Genomic DNA, 12,005 nt, shown 5'->3' on the forward strand with positions numbered 1-12,005 from the left:
CAGCTACTTGGAAGGCTGAGGCAGGAGAATTGCTTGAACCCGGTAGGTGGAGGTTGCAGTGAACCGACATTGTGCCATTGCAATCCAGCCTGGGTGACAAGAGCGAGACTCTGTCTCAAAAACAGTAATAATAATCAAATCAAATAAAAATAAATAAATACCATTCTCCATTATAAGGAACCAAGACTCCCTGGAGAAATGGCTGATTCCAGGGCTAGGGCAGGGAACATTCAAAATGAGCCTGGAACATCTTGTTATGCCAGAAGGTAAGGAAGTACTCAAAACATGATGGGGGCAAGCTACAAACACACAAGAGGCTGCTATAAATCTGGGACAATTTGAGAATCAAGATAAAATCAAAGCAATGGCTTGCAACTCTGAGTAAAATAGGAATCCCTGCATCCATATTGATAAACAAGTGAATAAATAAATGGTGAGAAAGGATGTTTTCTTTATATGTAGAATGTCAACCAATAAATGTGGAAGGCATTATGGAGTTAGGAAATCATGTTGGTCAATCATGACAGTAATAACTCGGACAAGACTAATCAACTGATACTATATAACTAGTGAATGAGGAACAAAATACTTATATAGTCTCAAAGTATCTCCCCACAAATTACTTGTAAATTACAAAGGGGAAATCGTCAATTTAAAATGAAATCTGGCAGACACCAACCTAAGCGGTGAACAAAGTTAACAACATTAATGGGACCAACTGACATTATATGCTGATTACAATGCACTGACGACACACTGCTTCTGTGATATTCCTGCCCAGAATGCAAAACCCTCATCTAGTCATGCGGAACCATCACACAAATCCAAACCGAGGAACATTCGACAAAATAGCCTGTATTCTTCAAAAATGTCATGGTAATGAAAGACAAAAGAAAGCTGAGGAATCTGCAGTATTGAGAGACACATGTTTACAAAGGTAACACATGGGCCGGGCGCGGTGGCTCACGTTTGTAATTCCAGCACTTTGGGAGGCCGAGGCGGGCGGATCACGAGGTCAGGAGATCGAGACCACGATGAAACCCCGTCTCTACTAAAAAATACAAAAAATTAGCTGGGCGTGGTGGTGGGCACCTGTAGTCCCAGCTATTCGGAGAGGCTGAGGCAGGAGAATGGCGTGAACCCGGGAGGTGGAGCTTGCAGTGAGCAGAGATTGCGCCACTGCACTCCAGCCTGGGAGACAGAGCGAGACTCCGTCTCAAAAGAAAAAAAAAAAAAAAAAAGAATAACAAATGTAGGAAAAAGAATGGCTACAAAGGACATTATTAGGATAACTGGCAAAATTTAAATATGAATCATCGGTTAGATAACAGTATTAAATCACTGTTAAACTTCCTGATTTTGATAATAATACTTAAAAAAATATTGAATAATGCTTAAAATAATTCTCTTCTTCTTTTAGAAGAGAATGTCCTGTTCTTAGGGAAATGCATACTGTTTTGGGAATAATGGGGTATCTGTGCAGCAAATTACTCTGAAATGATTAAGAAAATACAACATGAAATATAGATAAGGCAAATGAGATAAAATGTAAACACTCAGTAAATCTGGATAAAAGATATATAGGAGTTCTTTGTGATATTCCTGCAACTTTTCTGTAAATCTGAAATTGTATTCAAAATTTTAAAGTTACCAACAAAACAAAACAAACAACCTCCAACCAAGAATCCAACAACAAGGGATGAATCAAAATTATGGTACAGTCACCCTATGGAAGCCTTCAAATTACACAGCTTTACAAATCAACTTTGTGAAGATATATAACAATATAGAAAAATGCTTATAACATGTACAATGTTGAATGATAAAAGCAGGATACAAAATATTTTATGTGTATATTATTACAACTATGTAAAAGCAAGCATATAATAAAGACTGGAAGGATAAAACCAGAGTTGATGATAAGGATACTGAGGGGTAGGGGAGTGACTTTTTCCAAAAACTTCACCTGTTAAAAAGAAATACTTGCACCACTGGCCCTTACCCTGTTGCTGTGTCGGTGTACAGGGAATCAGAATGTTTACTGCATTCTCTTGCCTCAGGTTGCCTCACCCCAAACCTTAGCCCCCCACCAAAGAGAACTGATACAGCAGGACCTGGGGCCCCAGTGGCAGGAGCGTCTTTGGGATTGAGGGGCTGGAGGTGGCAAGGCTCCCATAGTGGCAGTCAGCAGCTCTAGCTCACAAAGGAGCTTCAAAGCCCACTCTGACCAGTACAGCTTGAGCAGCTGTGGACACAGCTAAGGGGGAAGCCCAGCCTTGACTGACCTGAGACTCTGGCCTCCCCTGGCCAGACCGGCAGAGATCTGTGTGAACATCCTTTGGCTGTGCGTGCAACTCCTGGGGGCTCTTGCTGGCAGGCTACCTCCTGGGCATAGACAGTAGAGCTTCTTTGAACCTCCTAAGGTTCAGGAGCTCTTGGGTCACCCTATCTAGAGGCAGAGGGCATGGCTTTCATGTCTACGGAGATAAAGCATTAAGTCCTTATCAGACCTTCACACCTTCACACAGTCTACTGAGGATGTGTTTTGATGGGTGACAAAAATAGGTTTAGTTATATATAAGACTTGCCATCAGACGGCAAGACTCAGAGAACCCTGAGCAGCTTAGGGAAGCAGGAAGAATAAAAGAGAAAGGCTCTTGCTTAATGATAGAGATACCAAAAAAAAAAAAAAAAAAAAAGAGAGAGAGAGAAAGTCTCTGCCTCCTTTGCAGGAGAACAGGTTTTAATAGATTTTGCTCCTCTTATTTTAAGAGATGTTTTTAAAACTCCTTCCCTAAAGAAGTGGGAATACGAAACAGATTGAGACCCTCAGAACAGGTAGCTGAGGTAGGCAGAGAGAAAGAAACCCCATTTCCAGAGGGAAGCAGCAGCAAAAAACTTGTGAACGGTAGAGAAAAACTTACTATACCTGGGCAACTTCTTGGTTAGGAGTATTCCAGACCTGATTCCCAACTGCTCCCCAGCCTAAGCAAAAACCACCAACATTCTGAGTCATGTGGCCTGATTTTAAAATATTTTATTACATAACCTTTTCATGGCACCATCAGGAGTAACAGAAAACGTTATTCCCAGTTCCTAAACCACATCCTGAAAAATATACATTTGTATTTATATATTTATATCAATACTCCACTCCATTCCATAATTCCACCACCTATTGTAGGTCTTTTGCTTAAAGCAGGAAACTATTCTCTTAGGTAAGAAAATATATATGGAAGCTAAATGAAATAACGGTTAGAGTAACTGGGGACAGTTGGTCGTGGGGATAGGGAGGAAGGGGTTAAGTCCAGCCTAGGCAGGATGCATCACCGGGGGTCCATCAAGGTGGAGGAGGACAGTGTATAAAAAGGCAGCGTCACACAGGTGGGCTCTGGGGTCCCTGGTCCATTAGGAGATGGCCTTTGCCTCAGGAAGAAAGGCTTCCCAGTACTTTGCCAGCTGCAAAGAAGTGGGGACAGTAAGCAAGCGCCCCCACCTAGTGGCAGAGCCTAAGCCAGCCTGGGAGGAATCAAGCACAGTACCCTGGCGCTCCCCAAGCGCCTGCCACACAAAGGCAGGGTCCGAGCAGCTGCACAGGCCACATGACCTTCACACCTCCCTCTCGACAGGGAAGGCAGCAGTTCCTGAGCCCCAAGTGCAAGGGCAGTCTCTGAAGACAGTCTTGGCTCCACCCCAGAGGGAGCACCCCTGTGGTGGCCATGGCTTTGCCTGGCTCTGCCTGGCTCAGTTAGTTCCTCACAGTGGGGCCACTGTTTCACATACTGATGAGGCCTCAGCCTCAGGAGGGCCAGGTGGTACCATGGGGTGGCTCCTCGAAGAGTAAGCAGTTACAGGGAGATGGGGTTTGTCCTCAAAAACTAACTCACCTCAGAATGAGGGCAGCAGACCCGGGCCCTCCTGCTTGGTAAAAGACCCTGTTGGATGCTCCATGTCAGAGCAGCAGGGCCTATTTTCAATGATGGACTATAGGAGGGCCCAGCTCCTCAGAAGCAGGGCCTGCACATCTTGTCACAGAAGCCCCGAGGAGGCAGCTGGCCTTTGGAGTGGGCAGTAGAGGATGAAGGTCACGCACAACTTACATACCTGCTGCTGTGAGTAAAGGAGTGTCTCAAGGTACTTGATCACGTGGTTCTTGAAGTCCTTGGATTTCTCTTTCTAGGAGACAAGATTCTACACTGACCATCCAGTTTTTGCTTTCCCTTTCAATGGGATGGTGGTGTTTATTGCTGACCAAGGCCAAACACAGTCTCAGAAAGTAGAGGCAGCAGGTGGAATAGCTGTAATTTCCAGCCAAAGAGGGTCTGCCAAGGCCTTGAAAGGCTTTGTTAGAGGGCAGGAGATGGGAAGTGGAGGAGAAAGGACAGGGGACCGAGGGTATGTGGCAGCTGCAAGATTTGTGTTTAACTGCTGTGGTCCAGCCACAAGTGTAAGATTGCCACTGTGCCTAGGATCAAGCACACCCCCCCCCAAAGAAGGCCACGCCTGCTCACGAGAACTGCCAAGTCACTGGCACCTCTCTCTTTACCCAATAGAGTTGGACAACACCAACAGTATTCCTAAAACAAGCACTGCATGCTAAGTGAGAAGTAGGATCTTCTATCTCACCTCAAACCGTATCACTTCTTTTCGGACCACGGTTGAAATCCTCTCAAAGTCCCTTTCATATTGAGTCACCCGAGACTCCCACTGGGAAGAAAGAGGAAAGAAAGGATCACCTCATATAATGGCATCATTATTAAGCCTTCACATTTGAACCGCAATTTTACAAATGAGGCCTAAATTGATCATTATGTCTGTCTGTCCTTGTGGATAAGATGAGGTGTCACAGAAGATTTCACATGGAAGTCAGAGTCCAGCAGAAGGCTACTTTAGGGGCGGACTGGAAAAGAGATGCCTGTGTTTCAGGCATCTGGGACCAAGTGTGGCCGTTCAAGAAGGCTCTGATATGCCAGCAGCCTCCAGTTTAGGTACTCACCAGCAGGGCTGAAAGGCCTGGAAAACTTAATTTAATTCTCACGAGAAGGCATATCTGAATCAGCTAGGTAGCTTTTCAAAGATCCAGCCAGGACCCCCCCCGCCGAGATTCTTTTTTTTTTCGAGATGGAGTCTCGCTCTGTCGTCCAGGCTGGAGTGCAGTGGTGCGATCTTGGCTCACTGCAACCTCTCTCTCAGGTTCAAGCGATTCTCGTGCCTCAGCCTCCTGAGTAGCTAGGACTACAGGTGTGTGCCATCACGCCTAATTTTTTTTTTTTTTTTTTTTTTGAGACAGAGTGTTGCTCTGTCACCAGGCTGGAGTGCAGTGGCGTGATTGCAGCTCACTACAACCTTCGCCTCCCAGGTTCAAGCAATTCTCCTGCCTCAGCCTCCTGAGTATCTGAGACTACAGGTGGGTGCTACCATGCCCAGCTAATTTTTGTATTTTTTTTAGTAGAGACAGGGTTTCACCATGTTGGCCAAGATGGTCTCAATCTCTTGACTTCATGATCTGCTCACCTTGGCCTCCCAAAGTGCTGGGATTACAGGCGTGAGCCACTGTGCCCGGCCCCGGCTAATTTTTTGTATTTTTAGTAGAGATGGGGTTCTACCATGTTGGCCAGGCTGGTCTAGAACTCCTGACCTCGGCCGGGAGCGGTGGCTCACGCCTGTAATCCCAGCACTTTCGGAGGCTGAGGCAGGTGGATCACAAGGTCAGGAGATTGAGACCATCTTGGCTACTAACACGGTGAAACCCCGTCTCTACTAAAAATACAAAAAATTAGCCAGGTGTGGTGGCAGGAGCCTGTAGTCCCAGCTACTTGGGAAGCTGAGGCAGGAGAATGGCGTGAACCCAAGAGGCAGAGCTTGCAGTGAGCCGAGATTGCGCCACTGCACTCCAGCCTGGTGACAGAGCGAGACTCCATCTAAAAAAAAAACAAAAAAACAAAAAACAAAACTCTGACCTGAAGTGATCCGCCCACCTTGGCCTCCCAAAGTGCTAGGATTACAGGTGTGAGCCACTATGCCGGGCCAGAGATTCTGATTTGACAAGTCTGGGTAGAGTAGAAAAAGAACAGGGGGACTAGGCCTCAGGAAGGCCTGGAGTCATTCTCAGAGGCTTCCTCAGCAGCCACGGCCCTTTAGACTCAATCAGCACTCTTCCCTCTGTGGGGTTCCAAACCTCTGGGGGGGATGGGCCCTGGGTTCATTTGGAACCAGCAGAACATCCCTGGCTGGGCTGCCTCAGGGGACTCACCTCGAGGATCTCGTCCTTTGCCTGCTGCAGCTTATCAGGCTTGTTGGCCCACAGCAGCCGAGCCTCGGCCTCCCGCTTCTTCTGCAGTGTGGCTTGGGCATCCTGCCAGCGCTGCCATGTCTTCATGCGCTGGTCGAAGGCAGCCTGTGGGGGTGGGGTTGAGGAGGAGCACAACCAGCTCTTCAGGAGCTCTGCTGGCTCTGCCTTGAGGCAGGCTCTCCCAGCAGCTGCACCAGGGACGGACTGAGCAAGGGCAGATTCTGCAGCCACATGTTAGTGCCCAGCTGGGAAGTTTAATGTCTAGGAGCAAAGCTTGGGTAAGACTCCTCTCCAAGCTTCCAGGAGTCCAGTGCCATGCTGCTTCATGCTACTCCCAGGGCTGGATGGCATGGAGGCAGTAGGTGGCCTCATGCCAGTGACCAATACTATGGCTTACAAAAGTACCTCCCTCAGATCAGTCAGTTCATAAGGCTACATACTTTCCCTGGGTGCCTGCCATGTGCCAGGAGCTAAGAATACAGTGGATGAAACTCATGGTCCCGTTTTCATGGAACTTGTCATCTAATGGAAAAGGCCAACATTACATTCACAATTACAAATAGATACAAGTATGCAGACTACTGGGAAAGCAGCAGGGTACTATAACATGAAACCAGGGGCCTAGCTTAGCCAGGGAAATATGTCAGGGAAGTCCACCCTAAGGACTCAGCCTTTAAACTGACACCCAAATAATGCACAAGGTTAGCTTAATAGATCTTTAAATCAACACCTAAAACCACCATAGGGCCACATTGCTTTTTCCCAACCACACACTTACCTGCTCTAGGCTACCAAGGCCTCCAAGAAGCTCCCCAAAATCTATTTGCTAGTTTTCCTTGTTTCCAGTTCCTTGACCACAATCAACATTTCCAGGGAAGGAAGTTGCTGGCCTGACTAACCACGCCCACTCGGACTTGCTTAATAGGCCCCAAGCAGCAGCCTGGATCAAGGATCTGTGCCTGGCGCCAGCCACCCAACCGGGTTCCAGCGGCTCCCTCGCTGCCCTGCAAAAGTTCCCTGAATATTTTCTTTTTAGACAGTTTCACTCTTGTCACCCAGGCTGGAGTGCAATGGCGCGATCTTGGCTCACCGCAACCTCTACCTCCTGGGTTCAAGCAATTCTCCTGCCTCAGCCTTCTGAGTAGCTGGGATTACAGGCGCACATCACCACGCCTGGATAATTTTTGTATTTTTAGTAGAGATGGGGTTTTGCCACGCTGGCCAGGCTGGTCTTGAACTCCTGACCTCAGGTGATCCATCTGCCTCAGCCTCCCAAAGTACTGGGATTACAGGCATGAGCCACCACACCCCGCCTTCCCTGAATATTGTCTATGCCTCCTTAGAGCAGGCTTTTGTCAAAACTTGAACCTTAGGGAATGCAATGCCTCCAAATTCACCTGCCCCAGCATTGTCATTGCTGCTCTCCTGCAGCATCTTAACACCTCAATGTCAAAAGATTAGGTAAAGGGTGACCTCATATCTGAGTTAGACTCAAGCCCAACCCACTGGCCTAACAGCTGTCTGGCTCCACGCTCAGGGAAGAGCAGAAAAGAAACCTTTGCTCTTCTCTCCAATCCTACCACCAGGCTCATAAGCATGAGGTAGGCAGATGGAGGGTCTCTGAGAAAAGACCATTTGCAATTCTGTGCTGTGAGGCACACTTCCCCAGCCCCAGCCCATGTAGCTCTAGGCAAGGCCCCCACCCCTGTGGTCCAAGCTCACTCTGCCTGGGGGCCATATCCAAGAACTGTGCTCTCCAGAGACCCCAAACAATGCTCCTCATAGAAAGCTTCCCCCAGAGGGTGCCCTTCCTGCGGCTGGCTCTCCAGTCTAAGTAGCCTCACCAGTTCTAAGAATCACATAGCAGGTTATTTTTAAAGCCTCTTATCATTCTGGAGTTAGCAGCAAACCAAATAGCAATGGGAGAGGACAATGAACAACCTCCCAGGCTCTATGAGGCATCTCCACCCCGGGGGAAGCGATAGCCTGGGAGCAGCTCAGCTCCTGACACAATGCACAAGCTCCCTAATGGGAGATATGTTGGGGACAGGAACGAGGGGTGGCACTGTTCTAACTCTGAGGCTCATACATCCTGATCCCAAGCCGAATCAGGGACAGACTTAGGCCCTTAGAGTGTAGGCACCGGGCTCCCTCTTGGTTCTTTCCTCTGTCTTAGGGAGGCCATGCGACTGCTAATACCACTGTCAAAATTCCCTAACCTTAACCACTAGGAGTGCTCACGGGGAAACCACACTGCTTGATCACCAGGAGAGTGAGGTGCTTGACGAGGGGCAGGCTGGAATGTTACCAGTGTGGGGTGGCACAGCACAGGAAGGCTCTAGTGACAAGCTCTCTCAGTCCCCTGGCCGCACTCCTCCATGCAATGCCAAGCCAGTTCCATGTAGTTACCTGACTGCCCATACTGGAAGGACAAGTGGAAGCCAGCAAGAGCTCTTAACCAGGGCAAAGCCACCAGTTACTGTTAAGGAGGCAAAGACCAAAGGACTGAGGAAGTCACTGCTCCAAGGAACCAAGAGAGCAGGTCTGTAAGCAATCTTGCTTCAAGAAAGGACCACAGAGGACACTGTCCGGCCTCAACAATAAAGGGCAACTTATTTGGAAATTCAAGAGTGGTCTTTTCTCCAAATGCCATCTAGGAATCTTGGCTGTGGGGCTCAAAATGATTCAGTGATAACTAGCTAATAGGTGAACAGATTGCTTGGTTTATAGGATACCTTTCCTCTTAAAAGTAGAAAAAGTGACACCTATTTATAAGCTATAATGGGATGAAACTGTCTTGGGAAGGGGACTAGCAAAGGAAAAAGAAATCAAATCAAGGGAAGGAGGAGAAAAGAAAAACAGAAGCTTACACGGACTATGGCCAGGAGGCGAATGTAGTCACTCAGGAGCTCAGCAAGGAGGAAGAAGTCATTGTTGGCCTGTTCCTGGTGGAGCTGCTCAATTTTTTCTTCCACCTCAGCCAGCTGGGAGAGTGCCCGTGACAATGCCGTGTTGTCCTCAGAGCTCCCAAGCATGGCTAGACTCTTTGCAAACTGGGCTGTGTTCAGCGCTAGCTCTGGAAGGAGGAAAAGACAGCAGAGGCCTCTCTGATCTCACAAGGAAAAGGGACAAATCAGCTGACACTGCATGGCATGTCTCAGCAATGCCGCCCACTGCATATCTGGGAATTGAGGGCTCTGCAACCCAGTCACTTACACCACAGTTAACTGTATTCAGAGAGTAAAGAGAATGTGGCCTGGTCACAGGAGCAGGAGGGAGAGGCACTAGCTGTCCTGAGTTTCACTGGGTTAGGCCTACCTGAAGGAAGCAGCTCCAATATCCCTGGAGAACCAAAGCCCAGTTGTTAAATAACAAACAGGCCAAAGAAACTATTCTTATATTTATGTTAAAGCTCATGAGTGGTAGCCTCTCTGTACAAGAGAGAAGAGTGAATATATGTGCACACCGTATAGTCTTGCACGTTCTAGAGTAGGGCAAACTTTGTGTAAAGGAGTGCAGTGGCGCCATCTCAGCTCACTGTAACCTCCGCCTCCTGGGTTCAAGCAATTCTCTGCCTCAGCCTCCCAAGTAGATGGGATTACACATGCCCACCACCACATCTGGCTAATTTTTTGTATTTTTAGTAGAGACAGGGTTTCATCATCTTGGCCAGGCTGGCCTTGAACTCCTGACCTCATGATCTACCTGCCTCGGCCTCCCAAAGTGCTGGGATTACAGGCGTGAGCCACCGCGACCGGCTGATAATAAATTTTTTAGACTTTGCAGACTACACATAGTCTGCTACAGATTCTTTTCTCCCCTCATTCATTCCTTTAAAAATGTAAAAACCTAAATTTGTAGTTCATGGCAATAGGAACCAGGGTCAGATTTGGCCCACAGGCTAGATTATACTTTGCCAGCCCTTACTTACCCTGGCCTCATGCTATGGGTCTTCTGTCTGTTTCGATTTCTAATTATCAGCATGTTTAAGGCAGAGAGGGAAAAGATTCAAACTGGGAAAATTTCACAAGCTCTTAAGCAAATTTCACTAAAGAAAGACGCAGAAGGATTAGGAGACAGGTGGTTTCCTTGCATTTACGCATTGCTGGTTTGACCATGTAGCTAAAGCATGTATGACATCATTTTGGATGTAAGCCATCAACTCAAAATCAACAGAAGCCCATATCCCAGGTCATGCTGTATCTGGGATGGCTTCCCTGCACCCCTCCTAGGTAGAAAGTACAATGCCCACAGTGGTTGAATCATGTTTTCTGCCAGGAGATGCAGGGCATACCTTTTTTTATCAGAACATCAAGGACCAGGTGGGCTGAGAATTTCAACTTGGATGGCTGAGAGGATTGCAACAGCATGCCCTCCATCTCCAGTTCACTAGAGACAACAATTTCCCCTAGCTCCAAGTGCATTTCAGAGCTTGTTACCTTTCCTGTGGTTGACTAGAGTTTCTACAACAGCATGCAGTTTCCGTAAGCGCTGCTCCTCACACTCTACCTCCTGGAGCTTCTCCTCAAACCACTGAAACACAAAAGCCCAGAACTTTAATGAGATTACTTTTATAGGTGCAGTACAGTCTTTCTTTAGCAGTTGTTTTTCAAAAAGGGACTGAAAAATCTTATAAAAAAGTTTCTAATCTCAGAAATTTCAGGACTCCTTAGGGGTTCTGACCCATAAGCCTGAGGTATAGGTGGAGGTAAGAGGCACAGGGCTACTCACAATGTCCGATTCATTCATCTTGATGGTCATTTTGCTGACGGCATCTGTGGCTTTGTTGAACATCTTGAGGAGACCAGCACCACTCAATGTCTGGGTACCCACGGCACGTGGCAGCTACAAGACCAAGAAGGCAGGGATGGCAAGTTATCTGCTGCCCCTATTTTAGGTTCAGAAGAATTAGTATCCATCAGATGGCATGCCCAAAACTTGCCAGACAAATTATTTGAACTGTAAATTGTTTTCAAAGGCAGTCTGAGTAATCCACAACTAACATGTCCATAAAGAAAAATCAAGAACCATGTTAAAAAGAATCAGCAACATTTTCAGCTTTTGATATTTTATACAGAAAAAAAGTAGACTAGGGTGTTACGTGGCCAGGTGACCTCAAATTGAGATTGTCTGCCTACCCAGGCATGAACTGCTTAAGTACCAAGCACACTCTTGTTAAAAGTCAAAAGTTCCCTTGGATTAGCGTACTTTGTACAAAACCAGACTTAAAAGACTTAAGACACTGAAATCGTGCTGTGTTCGAATTTTCTTCAGTGAACAAATATCCAAGGACAAGAAAATTATTGATTCAGATCAAGGCTACTTTCAGGGATAACCTAGTAGTCAAGCATGCCAAATATTTAGAAACAATCTGATTGCTGTTCAGTCTCCCCAGTACTCTCCTAGGGCATGGAAAGGACGCTGAAAAATCTATAGCATATACAGCATACTATGCTAAAAAGTCAGATTTTAGTGTTCAGGACTCTATGGCGTAGTTTTTTTTTTTTTTTTTTTTGAGACGGAGTCTTGCTCTTGTCGCCCAGGCTGGAGTGCAGTGGCATGATCTCAGCTCACTGCAACCTCTGCCTCCAGGGTTCAAGTGATTATCCTGCCTCAGCCTCCCAAGTAGCTGGGATTATAGGTGCCCACCACCACGACCAGCTAATTTTTGTATTTTTAGTAGAGAAGGGATTTTGCCATGTTGGCCAGGCTG

At 47.0% G+C, this 12,005-nt stretch overlaps 1 protein-coding gene across 5 annotated transcripts in view; it reads right to left on the reverse strand.

Annotated features, from left to right (window-relative positions):
- Positions 1-835: 835 nt before the first annotated feature.
- The window catches only part of SNX1 (sorting nexin 1), a 46,866-nt gene continuing 35,696 nt past the window's right edge, over positions 836-12,005 (reverse strand). For 3 of the 5 annotated variants that reach the window (XM_063638919.1, XM_055278190.2, XM_055278193.2), the window contains 7 exons: positions 11,024-11,137; positions 10,732-10,825; positions 9,163-9,368; positions 6,254-6,397; positions 4,627-4,707; positions 4,105-4,176; positions 3,020-3,459 (listed from right to left, as the gene is read on the reverse strand). In XM_063638919.1, the coding sequence (XP_063494989.1) occupies positions 3,409-3,459; positions 4,105-4,176; positions 4,627-4,707; positions 6,254-6,397; positions 9,163-9,368; positions 10,732-10,825; positions 11,024-11,137 (762 nt within the window). In that variant the 3' untranslated portion in view covers positions 3,020-3,408. Of the gene's footprint in view, positions 2,986-3,019; positions 3,460-4,104; positions 4,177-4,626; positions 4,708-6,253; positions 6,398-9,162; positions 9,369-10,731; positions 10,826-11,023; positions 11,138-12,005 lie in introns of those variants that run through there. The other 2 variants (XM_063638918.1, XM_055278189.2) reach the window with 2 other exon arrangements.

The sequence above is a fragment of the Symphalangus syndactylus genome, chromosome 5 (genome assembly GCF_028878055.3).
Source record: "Symphalangus syndactylus isolate Jambi chromosome 5, NHGRI_mSymSyn1-v2.1_pri, whole genome shotgun sequence".
Classification (NCBI taxonomy): domain Eukaryota; kingdom Metazoa; phylum Chordata; class Mammalia; order Primates; family Hylobatidae; genus Symphalangus; species Symphalangus syndactylus.